At 38.5% G+C, this 22,390-nt stretch overlaps 1 protein-coding gene across 2 annotated transcripts in view; it reads right to left on the bottom strand.

The window, feature by feature from the left end:
* The window catches only part of LOC107558581 (zinc finger MYM-type protein 4-like), an 84,256-nt gene that overhangs the window by 50,017 nt on the left and 11,849 nt on the right, over positions 1 to 22,390 (bottom strand). For both annotated transcript variants that reach the window (XM_016242243.1, XM_016242242.1), the window contains exons 8-10: positions 16,858 to 17,073; positions 16,627 to 16,777; positions 16,398 to 16,513 (exon numbers count right to left, since the gene is read on the bottom strand). In XM_016242243.1, the coding sequence (XP_016097729.1) occupies positions 16,398 to 16,513; positions 16,627 to 16,777; positions 16,858 to 17,073 (483 nt within the window). The remainder of the gene's footprint in view (positions 1 to 16,397; positions 16,514 to 16,626; positions 16,778 to 16,857; positions 17,074 to 22,390) is intronic.

Raw genomic sequence — 22,390 nt, 5'->3', positions numbered from 1 at the left:
AGGGCGAGTAAATCATGGGGTAATTTTCTTTTTTGGGGGGAATTATCCCTTTCAGATAGTTCTAGGAAGTTCATGGCAAGCAAATGGAATACAATGACAGGACTGCAATTTTTGGTAATTAGTGGTCAATAAATGCATTTATTTACAATATTTATAAAATACATCAACATGCATGTACTTATATCAATGTTGCTTTTAAAAGATAAAATGAGCTAATATTTGTGGATTAATATGGTCAACTATTACTTGCCTATTTAGGCTAAAGTTACCGTGGTTAAAGACCGTACAAATCATGCAGTTAGTTAACATCATGTATTCAGCAGAAACAATGAACACATTAAAGCAATGATTACATGATGTGATCATGATGATTACAACGCAAGGAAAATTTGACAGTTTTGTATGTTTATTCAGAGTTGGCATTATCTGAAATCCTCTCAAGGGAGGGTCATCTGAAGTCTTCGTAAGTGGCTTGATATAGTCAGCAGGAGCAATCTAAATATAGCTATAGATTACAACAACAAAATATGATGTAATCGTACTTGGGAATTTGCACTTTTTCCACAAAGAACAGGGAAAGAAACCGTGAGCGGATACTCATTGTGAGGGTGATGTCTCATTACAGGCAGTCTTCAGGAGCTTCTTGTTCTGAAAGGAGAAAAACGCAGGAGAAATGGTTAAGTGATGCTCCTGTGGCATCACTGCTCCTCCACCACACAGTGCTTCTACAGTAGCTAAGTAGTACAGGTTTACTGTGATTACTTCTACAATACAGTAGTGGTATACAATACATTTTTTTGATAATTAGTAAGATTCAACATTTAGTCAAGTATGATTCTGAATTGAAACTGCTCGCCTATTTTAAACTTTTAATTCTCACTTAGGTCAATCAGCATCCTATGCAATCAACCCAATTCAAATATATAACACCACACCCTGCACAAATCACATTTAAAAGCCTTAATTACACAACAATGAATGCAACCGCTTTAAGAGAATTATTAACATTCCCTAAATCTAATGATGAGGAATAGCCTACTATGTTTTAATGCACATGGTAATTTGATTAGCTGTGCTGATAATGTACAATTTTATTCTATAAATGTCTTACCTTTTGAAAGTTCATCACAGCGGTCTCTTCTCTGCTTTTCCTGAACACATGTACGACAGCTAGAGATTACGGTTTATAAAGTTGTAAATATGGATATTTTTCTTACACAAACGCATCTCTTCACATCAGAAGGCCTTTATTAACCCCCCAGAGCCATGTGGAGAACTTTTTATGATGATGGATGCACTTTTTTGGGCTTTAAAATCTCAAGTCCCATTCACTGCCATTATGAAGCTTGGAAGAGCCAGAACATTTTTTTTAAAGGGGTCATATGATGCGATTACAATTGAAGTGATACAAGCACACACACACACACACACATATATATATATATATATATAAAAAAAGAGAGTTTCATTGTCTTTTTTTATTCAAAGAAATGCCACCTTGTCCATACAAGAATTAAATCCTGCAGTGGTTAGGTTGCAAAAAGAAAAGAAAAAAACCCTCAATATTAATTTTAATGGGTAGATACACCAGCCACTTTTAAATGCCTGTTGTACAAAGATGCTGTCAATGTCATTAGTGTTTAATTATGATACAACGAATGTGCATAAACCCTATTAAATATTACTTGTGCGTAATGTGGCATTGCATAAACCTCCGCATTGTCCTCTGAACAAAATCCATACAACCATATGCACCTTTTGAAATGTTTTTTATTTTTGACATCAGCTGCTTTTGTCAAATATTGTTTTTCCATACCCTTGATCACAAAAAACACTATACAGCCTCATAACTACAATCCAATTAAACATGGAACATACAAAGACAAAACACTTGCTTTCTATCCATATCCTTAAGGCCCATTTAATGGCATCCAGATTTTGCCAGCTTTGTAGAAATACTCAGAGAACCATCTAAGAGAAACCCGAGATACCTTCTTCACTCTGCAAATTTGGTGCGCTTATGCTGTACGTCTAATTTCAAAGTCAGGGCCTGAAGTCCAAGTCACTGTCGGAGTCAGTCTCATTGGGTGATTTGTCTCTCTCCAGGTGCAGCTCTCTGACAGTAAGGATACGTGTGAGCATGCTGTCCAGAGCCTCATCACTCAGAGAGGTGGTCGAGAACCACATGGGACTGTTGGGTACACATGAGCGCTCGGGGCTCAGGTAAAAGTCGGTTGTGCATTGCCTAACGCTGGGTGAGCTGGACGGAATGCAATTATGACAAACTTGTTATATTACAATAATGCATTTATTCAGCAAGAATGCATTAAATTGATCAATAGTGACATATTTTAGTTTCAAATAAATGCTGTTCAAAACAGTTATCACTGGAAGTTCAAACAAACATACCATTTTGAGAGATAGAACTCATACAGCCTGACAGGACAGCGAAGAGGATTGTCTGCATTCTCTTTTATCTCATATACAGTGTCACTGTCATCCTCCTCTTCCTTCCTTTTCTTTGCAGGGACGCCAACTGAAGTAAACAAAACAAACGAGTGATACAACAAGAAGTCAAACACAGTCAAGCTAAGACAGTATAACTTGACCACTGACCTGTGCTTGTGTCCTCTTTGGGGGGATAGAAACGCAAACAGGCCACTTTTGTGTTGCCCTTGCTCCGAGAGCAGCGTACAATGTGGCCAAAAGAGAGGCGACGGTGCTGCTCTGCTGTCTTGTATTTGAAGTACTTGGAGAAGAAATAGAGCAGCGTGTTGAGCAGCACACCAGGTGAAAATGCCCCCAGCTGTTTACAGTCCCACAGATACTCCTCCTCCACACGAGAATGAACGTAACCTGAGCAAACAAACAGACATGTTTGTGGAGCAGCAGCAAAACAAGCTAGTCACACATTTGTGTTTTTAATTGCTCACCACTGGGCAAAATAGTTGGTTTCCACCCTCTGAGTATGTTGGTCATTTCCTGACAGAATTTGGTGTAGAAGACATCTGCGAAGATGTTCTCCATCCGATTGTTCTTAAACAGGTACTGCAAATATGAACAACATGAGATAAAACAAATCAACTATGTAACATGACTGAATGTGTTCAGTTTGTGTGGTTTCTTTTCAATTTACCTGCTGGATTCCCAAGCAGAGATAAAAAATGCTGTCAGGGCTGTATTTCTCTCCGTTGGGTCGACGAACCTCAGAAATGAACTTGCAGAGGCCGTAGCTTAGTTCAGCCGTGCAACACTTCAACAAGTCCTCCTTTAGTGTCATACTGCGTGCTAAGGATGAAGAGGAAGTGTTTAATCCTTAAATGGCATATTAAAGATTCTGTAGTTTAACTAGTAGAGCATGATGTATACACAAGGCTAATGCTCAATTCCCTGTGAATGCATATACTCAAAATCTATCCCTTGAAAAACACATTAAAGGAATAGTTTACCCCAAAATGAAAATTTGCTGAAAATGTACTCTACCTCGGCCATCCAAGATATAGATGAGTTTGTTTCTTCATCGGAACAGATTTGGAAAAATGTATCATTACATATCACTTGCTCATCAATGGATCCTCTGCAGTGAGAATGAGAGCCCAACAGCTGATAAAAAAACATCACAATAATCCACAAGCAATTTGTTTGCAAGTAACAAATCCCTCATTAGGAATTAATCCATCATTGATTCATAACATCTGAATCAGGAGAGAAATATATGTACAGATTACCATTTACAAGCAAAGAGTCCAAAACAGTTTTGAATATGTTGGTGGATTTTTGTGAAGGAAAACAGGGGATTGGCTTTTTTAATGGAAGAAGCATTATTATGAATTATGGACTTGTATTTTGTCCAGAAGCGATGGTTTAAAATGATCAATTGATGGATTTGTTGCTTACAAAATGCAGCTTGTCACTTGGACTGGACTCATGTGCATCACTTATGGATTATTGTGGTTAATCAGCTGTTTGGACTCTCATTCTGACGGCACCCATTTACTGCAGAGCATCCATTGGTGAGCGAATCTGTTTCAATGAGGAAACAAGGTTAATTTTATAATTTCATGTATAATTGTTTATTTTACATGGTGGAACTTTCTTTTGGGAAGAAATACTGGATAAAGAGAGACCTACAGCCAAATTTGGGGGTCTCCATGTTGGGTTGGGCGTTCCTCCAGCATACCCATTCCTTCCAAGCATTTACAGCGTACTCGTGTTGCAGTGTTGAGAGGTTGTCTAATGCTGATTTGACTGGAACAACAGCTGCACTCTTATGGCCCTACACACCAACAAAAAACAATCCACAAAAATATAAATCAGGACAACTGTTTTCAACATAATAATAAAGCTTCTTGAGCAACAAATCAGCATAATATAATAACTTCTGATGAACCATATGAAATTAAGACTGGAGTAATGGCTGCTAAATGCTTTGCCATCACAGGATAAAATTAACATTTTAAAATATATTAAAACAAAACATTTTAAAATGTAAAGGCATTTTCATAATATTACTGTATTTTTGATCAAACAAAACCTTGGTGGATGAGACACTTAAAAAATATCATACTTTTGAACAGTAGTGTACATTTAGTGTTCATCTGTATTACTGAAACGGTAACGCAAATATCTTATGGGGAAAATCTCTGCACTTATCACAAGTGCAACATATAGAAGAATCAAGATTAAAGATAAAGGCCACAGCTTATAAACCACAATAAAGTTGTCTGGTTTGCACATACTACCATCATGACAAGATCAAGTGTCTGAAAAACAGTTTTAAAGCAATCACATGACAGTATTGATCGATAAAACTGGCTTCAGCTTTATTTTGTTTTAGGCTAATTTGTCACAGCCACATTCAATTTCAGATTAAAAATCAACACACTATGTTTGAGCTTATGTATCACAATAGTAACAGTTTGAATAATTGAGTCTCTAAAGGGTTTTTAATGAAAGACAAAATCAGGTTTTCAAATTTAGCACTTAATCTATTAAATAAAAATATTTAGATGTTGTCTACTGGATTTGTCTTATAACGTAAAAGCTTGTGGCCAACATTGTTTCTTGGTAAGTGCAAGAATTAACTGACTGTCTTTGATACATTTTCGTTCACTGTTGGTTATGCGAGGGAACCTCAGAGAAACGGTCTTAATGATAAAGTGCCGTAGGTTTAAAGGAAATTCAAATTTGGACGCCCACTCCTATGTCTGTGTTTTCACCTGTGCCTCTCTCAGCTGCAAACAGACAGCCTTGTGGGCCTCAATAAGCCCCTTGTGAGTGCTTTTCAAATCTAATAGAGCAGCCTTGGTGTCGTCATAAACCTCCTTGCAGTGAAGCAGCTCCTGCTTTAGCCCTTCAATAATGGCATCCTGTTTCGCCAGCTCAGGATTTAAGTCCTCCACCACATTCGGTCTCTGATGTCCGGAGCTTGAAAACTCCACAGATACGAATGCGTATGTGGATGAAACAGCCGTGGTGGAGCAGGAGAAATAGTGCTGTCAATCGCGATTAATAAAATAGTTTGTTGAACGCAATAAGGTAACCAGTTCCTTTTTAAGGAATGACAAAATTACATTAGAACTATATATATCTGCGATAAGTAATGTTTAAGCACCACACAGTTTTATGGACTTAACGTAAATTTAAATACAAGTTAACTGCATTAAAAAACTATTAATGACTACAAACATTTAATAGCTCTATTATTGCAGCTGTGTGAACAAAAGTGAACGAAGACACAAAAATGCAAAGCTTGTTAGTGCGGTGCGAAAATGTGTTCATCTCTCTGAAATTTTATGGCTACAGTGCCACTTTTAGAGTTTAGAACAGCAAAGATATTTAGGACAAAAGGACCCTAATTATCCCAAACTTAGTAGTACTAATTTGTAGTGGTGTTACGGTACACAAAAATGACAGTTCAGTACGTACCTCAGTTTAAATGTCATCGTTCGGTACAGCGAATTAAACAGTGGATGACAAAAAAGGTCTTTAAAAAAGTCTGACAATATTGCGCACCATGTCAACAAGCAACAGCATGCAGTTTATAGTACAGTTGTTATTGGGGGAAGAGCTTACACTTTGGGATACAAAATACATAAGCAAAATGAATGCACTCGCATTCTGTCTATTTGACATGTAGGTGTGCGTCGGATATTCTTGTGTGATTTTGTAATATTTACAGGCAAGTATACAACCGTAAGAAGTTATGCTAAGTAAATGCATCTCAAATTCACTAAACACCACACGCATCTGATAGGAGAGCAATATCAAAATATATCGACTCAAAAGATATTGTCCCTAGATGGGAAACTGAGTTTGAAATTCCGCACGTGAAGTGAATAAAACTGTATTCAAATAATTTTTGAAATAAGTGTACCATTATACCCCTGCTACAACTTTACAACAGTTTTAAAATTCCCAATATAAAATATTAGGCTCCTCTCTCTCGCGCTCTCTTTTTTTTTTTTTTTGGAAAAACATACATTTCTTTGATTCTGAAGCTTTAGAACCACCTCACCAGGTATATTTTTGCCCAAAGTTATGTGTTCGATGTAACCTTCCTCACCATGCCAAAATCTTGTCAGTGGCTGTGATTTATCCAGATATTAATTAATAGTATCTGAGATAATTCGCTCAGTTTTAAACTGCTTCCCTTTCCATGCATCTTTTGACAGAACAAGCGCCATAATGAAAGCTTGAGTAAGGGGATGCGTCAGTTCTAAAACACTTATTTATAACAAGTGCCTCCTCTCATTTTCACCTTTGTGATGTTTGATGGACCCCTGTTGCTGCTCCACCTTCATTCTCCACCTGTCCTCTGAAAATTACATTATGGCTAAATGCGTCACTTCCTGTTTGTTGCTGCCGTGTGTTTTGAGTTTGAGCTCCGTCAAGTTAATTCTTTGTAGTCTAATTTTTTATCTTAAAATAAATTTTATACACCATAATTTTCGTTTCTATAACGTGTGAATATATCCCCTATCGTATTCTACAACAAAAACAATCAGAGCGCCTTATCACTAGTTCTATTTTTGACTTCCCGAGTCCGCTATTAGCATATAGCCCGCTAGCATCGCCAGCGTGGTTGCCGCTAATCTCGCTTACATTACTAATACACTATTCACTGTTACTTGCTTTAATGGCGGATGTGTGTCTACCTTTGAGTGCAGGTGAGGATACGTTCGAGCTGCATTCGGTGCCTGGGTGCACCCGCCACGGAAGATCTTCGAGACCTCCACCCGGAACCGCTTCGCTCCCCTCCGCGAGACGGAACGCGACGCTGTGATCATCGGAGACTCCATCGTCCGGCACGTCCGTGCTACGTTAGCTGAAGGTTAAGTGCACACTCACCGTTTCTGCGCAGATACCCGCGATCCTGAAAAGAGACGAGAGCACCGGAGCGGTCATGCTTCACGCGGGGGCTAACGACACCAAGCTGCGGCAGACGGAGACACTGAAGAGGGACTTCAGGAGCCTGATCGAGACGGTGCGCCGCACATTGCCCGCGATGACGATCATCGTGTCAGGACCAATTCCCACGTATCGAAGAGTCAGGACCACTTCCCACGTATCGACGAGGACACGAAAGGTTCAGTAGGCTTTTTGCTTTAAATGAATGGTTATTGTCATGGTGTAAAGAACAGAAACTGCTCTTTGTTAATAACTGGAATCTTTTCTGGGAGCGTCCTAGGCTTTTTCGCGCTGATGGCCTGCACCCCAGCAGAGTTGGAGCGGAACTCATGTCGGACAACATCTACAGGACGCTACGCTCCATATGACTAGTAAGTCAAATCTCAAAATCTGCCCCGTTCAGTTGCTTTGACACAATCTGTATTGTTAAAAGCGCTATATAAATAAAGGTGACTTGACTTGACTAAATGCAAAGTGATAGGAACATTCCTACCATGTAGTGCCATTTTGCATAGCGATGGAAATGCTTTCAAAAAGCAGTAGAAAAAAATAAACTGTTTTATATCACAAAACCGGAATATGATCATATGAATGATATCCTGTATTCCAAAAGTTAGTGTTATATAGTGAACATTATGGTGGCAAGTCAAGAATAATTCTGCTCTAGCTGTTCTTACCCGTTTCTTCTGAGGGAAGCCGTCATGTTTTCTCTTGCGAGACTTCCGTTTGCCAGAATCTGTTGTCTCCTTTTGTGTTTGCTCTCTGAAAAGTTCAATGCTCTCTGAAATATGAAAGGATAAAGATGCATGAAATATGAATGGAAGATAATAAAAAAAAAAAAAAACTTGGATTGTGTTGGTATGTTTAGACCTCTTAACCACAGCAGAAGCTTACCAATTGGGAAATCAGCCTCCAAGTCCATCTGTGGCTCTTCTGCTGCAGTGGAGACTGGAGTCACTGTGGCAGATCTGGACGGAGGAGGCCTTTCAGGCTCTGGGGTTTGGTCCCATGTCTGGGCAGAAGACACAGAGTCCTCCTCCCAACTCAGATTGCTGGATAGGGCTTCCAGATCAAGGTCATACATTATGTTACTAGTCGGATCTGAATAACAAAACAGGAGGCTTGTAAACAAAAAAACATGTGTGTGCACCTGCAATATCTTATTACATCTCCCAAAGTCTTTATACTTTGGGAGATGTCCAAAGTGCCCAAACACCAAACTCACAAGTTTTGTTCAATCAGTGTGTTAACTAAAAACATAAGAAGTTTCAACAGTATTAAAGGGGTCATATGACGTTGCTAAAAAAGAACAAAGACGAGGCATTTGTTGCATCCAGTGGGGACATAATTACTGATTATGACGACTTATACTGTCTTTTTACACGTTGTATCGCGCCGCATAACCATAAAACCATGTCTGCATTTGTGATCGGAGAAATGACAAATAACAAGTGCTACTCTACACTGCTTAAAACTCGTGTTTGAATCATCAGTGGCAAATCCTTTAAATATGAAAACGTACTTACAAGCTGTGAGTCAGCATTATTTGTCAGCATCATAGTCCGCATAGGGTCAGCATGCGCATCTCCATGACATGGCGGCGGAGGCAACAATACTACAGCGAGAATCAAAGTTTCGCCTTCTTTCTTTGCGTGAACATTTGGGCGGTGTTTTGCAAATCTTCCCACACAGTGACGTAGACATGTCGGGACGCGTTTAAACGAGGAGTTTTAGGAGGGCGTGGATGAGTCTTAACTTTTATAAAGAATATCTCTTTGGGTTTGAGACTTTAGTCTTTGCAACTTTAGGGATCTTATCTATTCACAAACAGCCTGTAACACTCCAAAGAGAAAGGAAAACTTGAAATTGCATCTATGACCCCTTTAAAAACCTCCCAATCCTCCCTAATTTACCAGTAACAGTGATGTTTTTCTCCTTCTCTGCATCCTCAGCCACCATCTCTGCCATCATGATGAGGTCGGCCTCCAGAGGGTCATCAGGGATCTTCTCTTTGATTTCCTGAATGGTCTTCACAATGCACTCAGCACTGTCCAGAGTGGTGGGGAAGAACAAGGGCACCGGAACCTGCATAAACAGACAGAGACCCATGATGGCACAAGTACATACTAATGGTGTAATTAGGAGAGTCTTTGGGATGCCTGTGAATCTAATCTATGATCTGCAAATCATTTGAAATTATTTGATTGACTCAAGATGTAGATGTAGTTTTTATTTTCATTTTGACTTGGTTACATTAGCTTTCACTACGTTAATTTTTTTCCCCTGAGTTTTCTAGTTTCAGATTTTTTTTAATGAGTTATTTAAAAATGTATTACGGTGTTAAATTTCTCAGTAGTCTGGTCTTATTTTAGTCATGATACTAGTATTTTAGTTTATTTTACATTTTGAGTGATACATTTTTGTTTATAGTTCTGTGTTAGTTTATTTTTCATTTTAGTTAAGATTTTCATTAACAATGAAAACATTGTAACACTCATTAATAGATTAACAAAATATAACAAAATATAATATAGATTAGCAAATATGTATATAGCTTTAATCGCTTCAATAATCAAAGATGAGGATAAGGACAAGCAGGGAATAATAATAATGAAGAAAGAAAGCGGTAGAGATACACACCGGAAGGGGAAGCCCCACAGACTTCGGAGTGTATTGGGTGTAGAGGTTCATGGGAACCGGAACATAGATTGGCACTGGCACAGGCAGCACTATCACGGAAGGTCCATCTAGAGGACAAAAACAAACAAACACGCAAATCATTTATAACAAGTGTCTCCTCTAATTTTCAACTTTGTGATGTTTGATGGACACCTTGCTGCTCCACCTTCATTCTCCACATGTCCTCTGAAAATGACATCATGATTAAATGCTAAGTGATTGGAACATTCCTACCATTGTAGTGACATTTTGCATATCAATAGAAATGCTTTCAAAATAAAGCAGTAGAAAAAAACTGGTTTAAAACAAAACCTTAATATGATATTATAAATGTTATCCTGTATTCCAAAAGTTAAAAGTGTTATATAGTGGACATTATGGTGAGCACAATGTGAGCGTCAAGCATATGCAATGCACAAAAGAAACATGTCTGCAACAGTGTTTCCTAATACCTGTTTGTGTGTTCATGTCGCAGACATTGGGTTTACAGGATGTGCCTTTGTTCTGACTTAATGGTTTACACAGCAAGGCTTTGTTCTTCAGGATTCGAGGTGCTGGAGCAGAAGCCTTCTCACCGTCTGTCTGTGTGCTGGCCGCCTGGGAACAACACAGAGAACAGTTGATAATTGGTTGATTTTTATACACCTTTCAAAAGGAACTTCAGCTGGTTTATTGATATTGTGAAAAACTCACATTTCCTGAACTTTTTGCTGTAGCAGCTGGAACAGAGGCTGAGGACACAAAAAGGTAAATGTGAGAGATGTGCCACACAAAATAGCCGATTCATTTCCCAGTTCGCAAAAAAATAAAGAAAAAAATGTTGACCATAGATGTCAAACTTAATTATGTAACTAGCAACATGTTGTTTAGGCACTGATATTAAAATTCTGACAGATCTGATCATAATTACTTTCATGTTATGGCTGATAAAATTCTATAAAATGTTATGCAAATACAAAAAATATATATATAAATAAATAAATAAAAATCATAGTAATCAGTATTATAGTATGATAACGTAGATATTCAGATAGCTAAAGATTACATTTATAAGTTCTAGTTAGTTTATTTTTAGTTATTAAATGAAATGCCTGCTAGACAATGGCAAAAGAAATACAAATGTAAAACGAGAAATGTGCATGCACAAAATCCATTATAATCTGATGGTAGATATATCCAATAAATTACATTTCTAATAATAATAATAATTTAAAAAGAATAAATACAAATAATATACATTCATAATTTAATAAAATAAATATTACAGATAAATTAAAGTCTCATAAAATATGGAATACACTGTGCATCCCTCAAGGTACAGAGATGATTAAGTGGTAAATAGTTAGTCACCTTGCAGAACGCTGTTCCCTAAAACACCTGGCTGTCCACTGGACGCACTTGAGAGTGATATAACACTGGCAATGACCGGCGTGGCCTCTTTAGTTATCAATGATGTGCGATTAACTGTACTTTGAGGGCCTGGAGACGGTGCTGGGCTTGTCCCTGAGGAAAAACAATCACCGAAAGATTAAATACAGACATAAAAAAGATAAGAATCAGAATAAAATATACTCAAAAATCTACATACCTTGTGTGGACAGAGGTTTGTTTACAGGTCTGACTGCCCCAGTGGTTCCCTGCAGACTGCAAAAGAACATCAAGCATTGCAAGCTGCAGAAATGCTTGATCTCACCCAGCCATTTCACAGTCTCTATCATCTTTTTGGCCTGCCTGCACATGGAGCACTTTATTTCCTGTCAGAAATATACTCACTGTTAGAAAGCCACATCCACGGCATAGTCTTAAAAGTCATGTTGCAGCACGAAACAGCCTCATGCACAGTAAATAATGCACAAATCTCTACATAAATCTTCTTTTCCAGATGTATACCACATTATTATTATTTTATTTTTTCCCCTTAGTTTCATTTAAATGTTCTTTCTGTTCTCAATGTCATGTGTGCATGTATGTTTGTACCAAGAGCTCCTAAAAAACCCCACAACAAATTCCTTGAGTTTTCACACAATTGGTGAATAAAGGCCCGTTCACACCAAGCACGATAACTATAAAGATAACGATAACGATATAAATTCTAAAAATCGTTCTCAATATTAAAGAATAGCATAGTTCACACCACAACTATAACGATACAGAGGAACGATATCGTTGTGATCGCTTTCAAAACGATTTTTTTCCAGCTGATGAACGATAAAACACTGACAGCCAATCAAAATCCATCCTGCTGTAACGAGCTCAAGAATTTAAAGCGGCAGACGCGCGTACGCTTAGAATAAACAGACGATATCGTTTGCTGGTGTGGATGCTAATATCGTTATCTTTATAGTTATCGTTCTTGGTGTGAACGGGGCTTAAAGCTCATTCGGATTCTGACATTGTTTCTCAGAATAAGCCAAAAGAGAGAAAATATTACCTTACGCATTAGTAAGGCATGTTGTGATAAGCATAAGTTCCCACAGAACTCCTCCTCTACGTTATTAACAACTTCAGTCACTAGAGTCTGAGCGGATCCGCTACAGTAAAAGCAGCTGCGACAGTGTTTCTTCCCCCAGCGCTTGACCAGGTCATGCTTAAACAGTAACTTGCATCCTGTACAGGGAAGAACAAACAATTGTGACATCATAACCCACAACTTGGGATCAAGACATGCATGTATGATGCAAAAAGAAGAAAACAAACAACATGCTAATAATCTCTTTAATTTTGCTTTTAGTATTTACCCTCACTGCAGAAAGAGCGGTCAATCTTGTTTATCCTTTTCACCTCCTTGACAATATTATCAATCTTACAGTATTCACAGCGAGCCATGACATTGTTGATCTGTTTGAACTCCTCAACACAAGCGTTATCACAGAAAGCATACATTTTCCTCTGAAAGATCAGGAAAACAAGCAAACAGTTAGGTTTAGAGTCAACTGCTCATCAATTCAAGTTTATTTGTATAGCGCTTTTCACGATCAGACAAATAAAAACTACTGTTTAGATTATTAATGAAACTTTTGAGAACGTTAATTACAAACTTTACAATACAAATATACATGTGTTATATATGAGGAGTCCCATCAATGTTGGTCAAATTATTAGACTTTTTAATGTTTAAAGGGGTCATATGATGCGATTTCAATTTTTCCTTTCTCTTTGATGTGTTACAAGCTCTTGGTGCACAAAGAAGATCTGTAAAGTTTCAACGACTAAAGTCTCAAATCCACAGAAATATTCTTTATAAAAGTTAAGTCAACCACGTCTACCTAAAACGGCTCGTTCTAACACGCCCCCACATGTCTACGTCACGATGTGGGAAGATTTGCATAACGCCGCCCAAATGTTCACGCAAAGAAAGGCGGCGTAACTTTTATTCTCGCTGTAGTATTGTTGCTGCCGCCTTTTTGTTTGGCCTTCCAAAAGAGGACGATATCAGCTAGAGCTGATCCGTGCTGGTCGCTGAGGAAATACATCAACCAGATCGCCAGATCGGCTTTCATCGTGGACGAAGCAGAGTCCAGCCCGGGGTCGTCATGTCATTGCTGCAAGCCCGCCGGCCACTCTTTTGTCGAATCCGCCGGCTTCCGCTCACTTAAGGCCACCGTGTGTGACGCTGTTTCGTTGTGAAAGCGAAACTACTTTGTTTGGCCTTCCAAAAGAGGACGATATCAGCTAGAGCTGATCCGTGCTGGTCGCTGAGGAAATACATCAACCAGATCGCCAGATCGGCTTTCATCGTGGACGAAGCAGAGTCCAGCCCGGGGTCGTCATGTCATTGCTGCAAGCCCGCCGGCCACTCTTTTGTCGAATCCGCCGGCTTCCGCTCACTTAAGGCCACCGTGTGTGACGCTGTTTCGTTGTGAAAGCGAAACTACTTTGTTTGGCCTTCCAAAAGAGGACACCGTGAAATCAGTGGTTAAGTTGTATTTACAACACTGTTCCAGAACAGTTCAACTCAAATATTCAGATGTGTGCTGCATATTTGATGGAGGACTGTTTCCTGAACAGAGTAAACTACAATGCCGGCTGTTCCGACTCACAGACTGTAAGTAAGTTTTTTATATATATAAAGAATTTGCCACTGACGATTCAAACGCGAGTTTTGAGCAGTGTAGAGTAGCACTTGTTGTTTGTCATTTCTCCGATCACAAATGCAGACATGGCTTTATGTTTACGCGGCGAGATGCAACCGTAAAAAGACAGTATAAGTCATTATAATCTGTAATTATGTCCCCACTGGATGCAACAAATGCCTTGTTTATAATGGGTTTTAATGTTTTTGTCTTGTCGCTCTGGGACACGGCATCACAGTATGGTAAGGGGCATAACATTTCCGTCACACGCTTGAGGTATTCGGCCAATCACAACGCACTTGTTAGCTGGCCAATCAGAGCACACCTCGCTTTTCAGACCGATGAAATTTGTAAAAATCGACGCGATTCAGAAAGGCGGGGCATAGAGGAGAAACAATAATGTACAGTATGTGGACAATAATGTGTTTTTTGAACCTTAAACCACAAACATTTCATTACACCAAATACACAAAATAATGTTCTTTTTAGCAACATCATATAACCCCTTTAATTTATTGATACTGTTCTAATACGTAAAACATGTTACTATATTTAAGACCTGTAATTAATAAATTACATGCCACATTATTTCTAGTTGGTCTATTCATTTTTAAACAAATAAAATTACTGAAATAAAAACAAAAGTGCTTACTTCAAGATTTTGTACTCCATGGCAGAGACATAAAGGGTTAGTTCACCCAAAAATGAAAATTAGCCCATGAATTACTCAACCTCAAGGCATCCTAGGTGTATATGACTTTCTTCTTTCAGACGAATCCAGTCGGAGTTATATTACAGTTTGTCTTTGATCTTCCAAGCTGTTTAATGGCTGTCAGTGGGTGTTGCACAAAACTTTGCAAAACAAAATTTATGTCACTGCTAAAACTTTTGGCCACGACTATAACAAGTTTTAGTACTTTTACTGTACTGAAGTATAAAGTATAGCAAGTGCAGGAAGTCACAAAGTCTCATGTCATTTAAAAAAAGAAATTAAGCCAAGCCTAGAAGGGTTAATTAACTAACTACAAATTATATAATTTAATTATTAATGGTATAACAATTATATAATGCATTACATTTTTTTGAAATATTTTTAGATTTAATTTAAAAATTACATTGTTTTATCTTGAACTGTAGAAGCTGCTAAATACATTCATCTAACGCAGACTTGCTGCTGTAGTTTTGTTACTCTGAATTACTTAATGCACAGCTTTGTTTCTGACATCAGTGTCGATAAAGTACTGCGAAATGATGGCGTTTCCATTAACCAATGTTATGGGGCTAAAACATAACCTTTTGCCTCTCGCGATAAGTCATGGCAACGGATTTTGGTGGGATTTTGGCTATATTTATTCAAAGGAGGCTTATGCATGTATCTTTACAGAAGCAGCAAAGAGAGCCGCTTCAGAAACATGCGTGGCGCGGCTGGAATAAACCATAGACTGTATAAAAAACATCAACACAAGCATTGAGTGGCCGTAATCAGCTTCAGTGACCGTATCAGAGCCACACTGCACCGCAGACGTGTGCAATGTAAATTATCTAAGTATTAATAGTAGGGAAATCCCCTTATACTGGAGCGCAGCCACTTATGAAGTGTTTCTTGGAGGTTATAGTACATTGAAGAATGATCATATGACTTTTTACATACGCCATGTGACCTGTAAATGCGAAAAAGGCGTTTCCATTGCAGTTTTGCGAATTAATCCTTTCGCATTGCCTGAAAAACCACCTCATGCGAGCGTAAAAACTTTTTTGCGATATATGGCCTTTTTTGCGAAATTGACGCGTTTCCATTAGGCGTATTTTTAATTCGCAATTTCAATTTGCGCAATTTGAAGGGTAATGGAAACGCGCCTACTGTCAGTCATAGCAATGACTTGCATCACAATTTAGTGGATTCACTCGCTGGACGTTACATGGATACATGGACGTTTGGTCCTCTTACACAACACTTTTCTTCAAATTGAGAATGGATTATGTAGACATCTTGACAGTTGACCAGAAATAACTGAGCTGGCTTATCTAAAACCAGGAAGTAACTATGCATATAGTCCATAGAGAGTGTTTAGGTTTTTTTGGGGATTAAAAAAAAAAAAGGAGGAAATGGATGTTTTATTATTGTAGGGTTGTTGTGTCCACACAATGCTAAGACAAATTTATATGCAAACCCCACGTAAAAGTGAATTTTGCATCCGATGTCCCCTTTGAATTAGAGAGATCAGTAAACTCTACCTGATATGATACTACACATGAAAAGGAGCAGAAGTTTTGGATGGTTCCGTCAGACATGGCTAGATGGTACTGAGGCACTAGTTTAAGCTTGCAGCTGTTGCATTCCACCGGAGCACCTTGTTAACATGCAAACAAAAAGGATATTTGAGAATACTTTACAAAAAAAAAAGAAAAAAAAAGAGAAAATCATTAAGAATGCGGAATCTTGGTGAACAACTGGTTATGTTACCTGAAGAACTGACCGTCTGAACCTTATTCGCTGTGACACAGGTAGTTGAACAGAAAAGCTCCCTGATTCCCTCTGTATTCGGACTGTCCACCATTTCTGCAACCGGGCGCATGGTACGGCAAATTTTGCAGGTGACTGGTTTAAAACTTTTCTACAAAGAAAGATCAATTTATTTAATAATGACTTTCAACAAACGAACGGACCATTATTTAGTTATTAATTTGACATTACCTTTTTGAAGCCTATGAGGCAGTTTCGTTTGCAGAACTTCATAAGACTGCCCTCTATCTGCAGAGACGGACACTGACTGTCTGTGCCATTGCAATATCCTCCACACTTGACACAGCTGTTCATAGTCAGTTTATTGGAGGAGCGGAACTGCTTGAAACAGCTGTTGCTGCACAGCTTATGGATGGAGCCCTTTAAGTTCACTTCGTGAGTGAAAGTCTATGAGAAATACAATTACAACATTTTAAATCTTTTAAAGATTTTATTTCTATATAGGCCGTATAGGCAGCCATACACAATTGTCACAGACAAATAAAACAACTAAAACATTAAGAAATAATGTAAAGAACAATAGTGTTTTCTACAGAAGTATAAAATAAGAAATGTAAATGCATCACAAGAACATCCAGTCAGATAGGATACTGAATATTGTTTCCAAAAAAAGCAAAGAAAAAAAAAGGTTTGTGAGAACTTAAGCAGCGTTGATAAGAAATGTTTCTTGAGCACCAGATCAGCATATTGCAATAATAAAAAAAAATAAAACAATAATATATATATATATATATATATATATATATATAGTTTTTATTACTGGATTTCATAGACCAGAGCCTGTTACATGTTGTGAAAATCATCTTGCCCTTTCATTCACATAAAACAAAACATTTAACTTAACTACCGCTCAAAAGTTTGGGATCAGTAAGACTTGTAATGTTTTTTTAAAGTCGTCTCTTATGCTCATCGAAGCTGCACTTATTTGATCAAAAACACAGAAAAAAAACAGCAACCTTGCTAAATGTTATTACAAGATAAAATAATGGTTTCTATTTTAATATACTTTAAAATATAATTTATTTCTGTGATGCAAAGCTGAATTTTCAGCATCATTACTCCAGTCTTCAGTGTCACATGATCCTTCAGAAATTATTATAATATGCTGATTTATTACCAGTGCTGGAAACTGTTGTGCTGCTTAATATTTTTTTTGGAACCTTTGATGAATAATGTTAAAAAGAAGAGCATTTATTTAAAATAGAAATCTTTTCTAACAATATACACTACCGTTCAAAAGTTTGGGGTCAGTACATTTTTATTCTTTCTTTTTTTGAAAGAAATTAAAAATAAAATTCATAAGAAGTGACTGCAAATATTTATATAGTTAGAAAATATTTATATTTTGAATAAATGCTGTTCTTTAAAACTTTTTATTCATCAAAGAATCCTGAAAAAAGTATCGCAGTTTCCCAAAAAAATATTTGGCAGCACAACTGTTGCCAACATTGATAATTCTAATAACAAATCAGCATTTTAGAATGATTTATGAAGGATCATGTGACACTTTATACTGGAGTAATGAACTGATGGAAATTCAGCTTTGCATCACAGAAATAAATGATATTTTAAAGTATATTAAAATAGAAACCATTATTTTATATTGTAATAACATTTTGCAAGATTACTGTTTTTTTCTGTATTTTTGATTTTTTTTTAATGCAGCCTTGATGAGCATAAGAGACTTCTTTAAAAAACATTACAAGTCTTACTGATCCCAAACTTTTGAGCAGTAGTGTGTGTGAGACACTTTTTTCAATGTTTTGATGTATTTCACATCAGGTAGGTAAAGGTAAAGACCTATCAATGTGGGATGCGACTGAGGAAACCAACAAAAATGTGAGAAGACTTAAAAGAAAGAATGTTTTTGTTTGCAGTTTATTTACAACAGTGTACAACAATGCAGACGGACAGAAAGACAGATAAAATAAAAGACAGGTCAAAACCACATTTTTTAACAGTCACAGAGCTTTGTGCCATTCCTGGAAACAGTTCCTGGTCAACTGAAGACACAAGTGCACATCGCACGCCTGGCATTTCCAAGGAGTTTGCTGCTTCTTTCCATGCGCTGCTTTACAGTGCACACAGATTCGCCGACCACTAGAGGCAACTTTCCTGGTATCAGTGCTCAGCAGAGCTCCTGGAACAGGCACATGGTCACTGCTGGCCCGTTTCTCTGGGATTTTAGGTGACACACCACAGAGCTCTGAGATAAGCTGCTCCATAAACTCCTTGTAGGTCATGTTGCCATATAGCTCTTTGTGAACTGTAAAAGAGTTGGTGGCAGCAATGTCCAAGAAGTCTAGGAAGATCTTTCTGTACCACTTCAAGGTTTTGTGCTGTGCGGTGTAGTATTGCAACAGCCGATCGGGCAAGTCAACGCCCTCCATGTATTGGTTGTATGCAGTAACAGGTGCGGGACAGGGGAAAGTCTTTAAGCTCCATGTATCTTGTGTTTTCACTCTCCTCTGCACGGTGTCTCCTGTGTAGGCAGGATGAATAGTGGAACACACAGACACCTCTCGTGTGTCCATCCACTTCACAAACACAAGCGGACCATTGCGAATCCATCTAATGGATCCCCTTGGGGAATTTTTAGTCAGTGAATTAGCTGCATTTTGTGGGCTATTCTTCCTGTAGTCTCTGTAAGTCCCACAAGCGCCATACCCCATGTCTATCAAGTCTGTTAGGAGCTTTGGGCTTGTGTAGAAATTGTCCATGTACACATGGTACCCAGATCCCAAAAGTTTTTTGTCCATGAGAGACATCACAGTATCATATGGCAGTCCATTGCCTGTGGCAACATTGTTTTTTCCTGTGTACACAGAAAAGTCAACAGTATATCCATTTGATGAGTCGGCGAGGACAAACAGTTTGAAGCCCCACTTGGTTGGCTTGGCATTCATGTACCGTGTCATTCCTGTGTTGGCTTTGCATGCCACCATTCTTTCATCCACAGCTAAATTTCTTCTAGGATGATAAATAGTTTTGCACGCAAGACGGATCGTGTCCATGAGGGGTTTGACCCTGAAAAGCCAGTCATATTCATCTGTGCCCTTCTTTTTGTCATTCTCCTTGTCCGCAGCTGGGTGACTCATGTGCATATTCCATGAAATGGTGCGGTATCTGTCCCTTGACATGATTGTGGCGGGAAAAGGCACAGAGCAAAGACTGCCCTGCCGCCAGTAGTCATTGATGGAGCTCAACTTCACCATGCCCATGTAGAATATGAGTCCAAAGTAACGGTACATTTCACTAACACCGACATCTGTCCACCTGTATTTGCGACCCCTTTCAATTGATCTGGCAACCTGGGCATTTGTGTTGTAGCATAGAGTTGAGACAGCGCTTTCAGAGAAAAAGAGTTTGAAGAGACTGAGGGGAGTGTACGAGTCAGTTGACCACAGCTGCGGTCCGGGATCCCGTGCGGGCACGAATCTCAGAGTCTGTGGAACCAAGTCGACTTCAGTCTCTGTTTTCCATGTCAGAGCAGACTGCTTGTTTGTCCTGGCTTTCTTTGCAACAGGCATCTGGTTGTCACTGTCGTTCTCTTCATTTCTGTTTTATAAAAAAAACAAACCTGTGAGCATGATGATAACAGGATCAAAGCTATTTTTTTAACATGACTAAATCGCTAATATTGCACTCATAGCAAAAACACATGCACATTTATAGCAACCTAAAAATTAATGTCTGATCAGATATTCACAAATAAGCTAAATTGATACGGCATTATTTTACAGTAGTGTAAATTATTATTTCTCATTTATATCAATATACACTACCTTTCAAAAATTTGGGGTTTCTTATGCTCACCAAGGCTGCATTTATTTAAACAAAACTACAGTGAAAACAGTAACTTTGTGAAATTTTATTATAATTTAAAATTTCTATTTATTCTAAAATATAATTTATTCTGGCAAAGCTGAATTTTCAGCAGCCATTACTTCAATCTTCAGTGTCACAAGATCCTTCAGAAATCATTCAAATATGCTGATTTGGTGCTCAAGAAACCTCTCTTATTATCGGCACTACTTACTTTTAGTTCAAACAGTGATACATTTCTGATTAATAAATAGAAAGTTCAAAAGAATAGCATTTATTTGAAATGGACATTTTGTAACATCTTCACTGCCAATTTTGATCAATTTAATGCATCCTTGATTAATTAAAAAAAAAAAAAACCTCTCTCAAACCGAACAATAGTTTATTATACAGCACAAAAGTTACTTGTTTTGTACAACATTTAGATGTAACGACGAGTTATATTATGTCCTAACTTATATCCATGACAGACATATATTACTCAAAATATAGTAAACTAGTAAAATATGTGCATGATTATTTAAAAATGATATGACAACTAAAAGTATGAATGACTTACTCATCAGAAAGGACATCCTCGGATGGATCAAGTTGCTCTTCAAAATGCGACCATTCATCATTGGACTCCTGCTCCTCTTCTGAGGAAAAGGTGAATTCTTCCTCGCTGTCCAGGACCGTCCCAAGAGCTTCCTCACACGTGCAGTGTGCCATCTTCCAAAAGCGATGAAAAGTGAATGAATCGGATGAAGCTTGAAGCCATTTTTATCACATTGATGGGGGAGCTTTTACCATGTATGTAACCGAATGAACAGCGCACTCTGCAGGTGGGGTTGAGGCACAAAAATGGTAGCTAACCAACCATTAATCGTTGGAGTAAATCATTTGCATGCATAATAAAGCTGAAAAACAATGAGTTAGAAAAGTTTCGTTTTCCTTCTGTCTTTACAGCGCACTGTTCTTATTGATATCGGTGGATTCGCAGCGTAATCTCTATTGTGCCCTACTCACTATCGGGGTCATATGATGCGATTTCTCTTTGGAGTGTTACAAGCTCTTGGTGCATAAAGAAGATCTGTAAAGTTGCAAAGACTAAAGTCTCAAATCCAAAGAAATATTCTTTATAAAAGTTAAGAGAGTCAACCACGTCTACCTTAAAACGGCTCGTTCTAACACGCCCCCACATATCTACATCACTATGTGGGAAGATTTGCATAACGCCACCCAAATGTTCACGCAAAGAAAAGGCGTAACTTTTATTCTCGCTGTAGTAGTGTTGCAGCCGCCATGTCATGAAGGCGCTGTGTGATTTGTGGTTGCCACAAGCCCTCCGGACGCTCCTTCGTCGAATCCGCCCGCCGTTCTCAAGCCCACCGGCCTCCGCTCACTCTAGCTCTGCGGCAGTTTCTTACTCTAGCCCCCGGCCTCTGCTCACTCAAGGCCGCCGTGTGTGACGCTGTATTCATTGTGAAAGCAAAACTACTTTGTTTGGTCTTCCAAAAGAGGACGATATCGCTTCGTCATGCCTGGAGCTGATCTGTGCTGGTCACTGAGGAAATACAACAACTTTGCGCTGTGGATCGCCGGATCGGCTTTCACCGTGGACGAAGCGGAGTCCAGCCCGGGGTCGTCACATGTGGTTGCCACAAGCCCTCCGGACGCTCCTTCGTCGAATCCGCCCGCCGTTCTCAAGCCCACCGGCCTCCGCTCACTCTAGCTCTGCGGCAGTTTCTTACTCTAGCCCCCGGCCTCTGCTCACTCAAGGCCGCCGTGTGTGACGCTGTATTCATTGTGAAAGCAAAACTACTTTGTTTGGCCTTCCAGAAATAGACACGACTAGAAATCAGTGGTTAAGTTGTATTTACAACACTGTTCCAGAACA

Source organism: Sinocyclocheilus grahami, unplaced genomic scaffold, assembly GCF_001515645.1.
Source record: "Sinocyclocheilus grahami isolate Dianchi unplaced genomic scaffold, SAMN03320097.WGS_v1.1 scaffold650.1, whole genome shotgun sequence".
NCBI lineage: Eukaryota > Metazoa > Chordata > Actinopteri > Cypriniformes > Cyprinidae > Sinocyclocheilus > Sinocyclocheilus grahami.
Note: the sequence above shows the minus strand (reverse complement) of the source record. Positions and strands in the feature narration are given on the sequence as shown.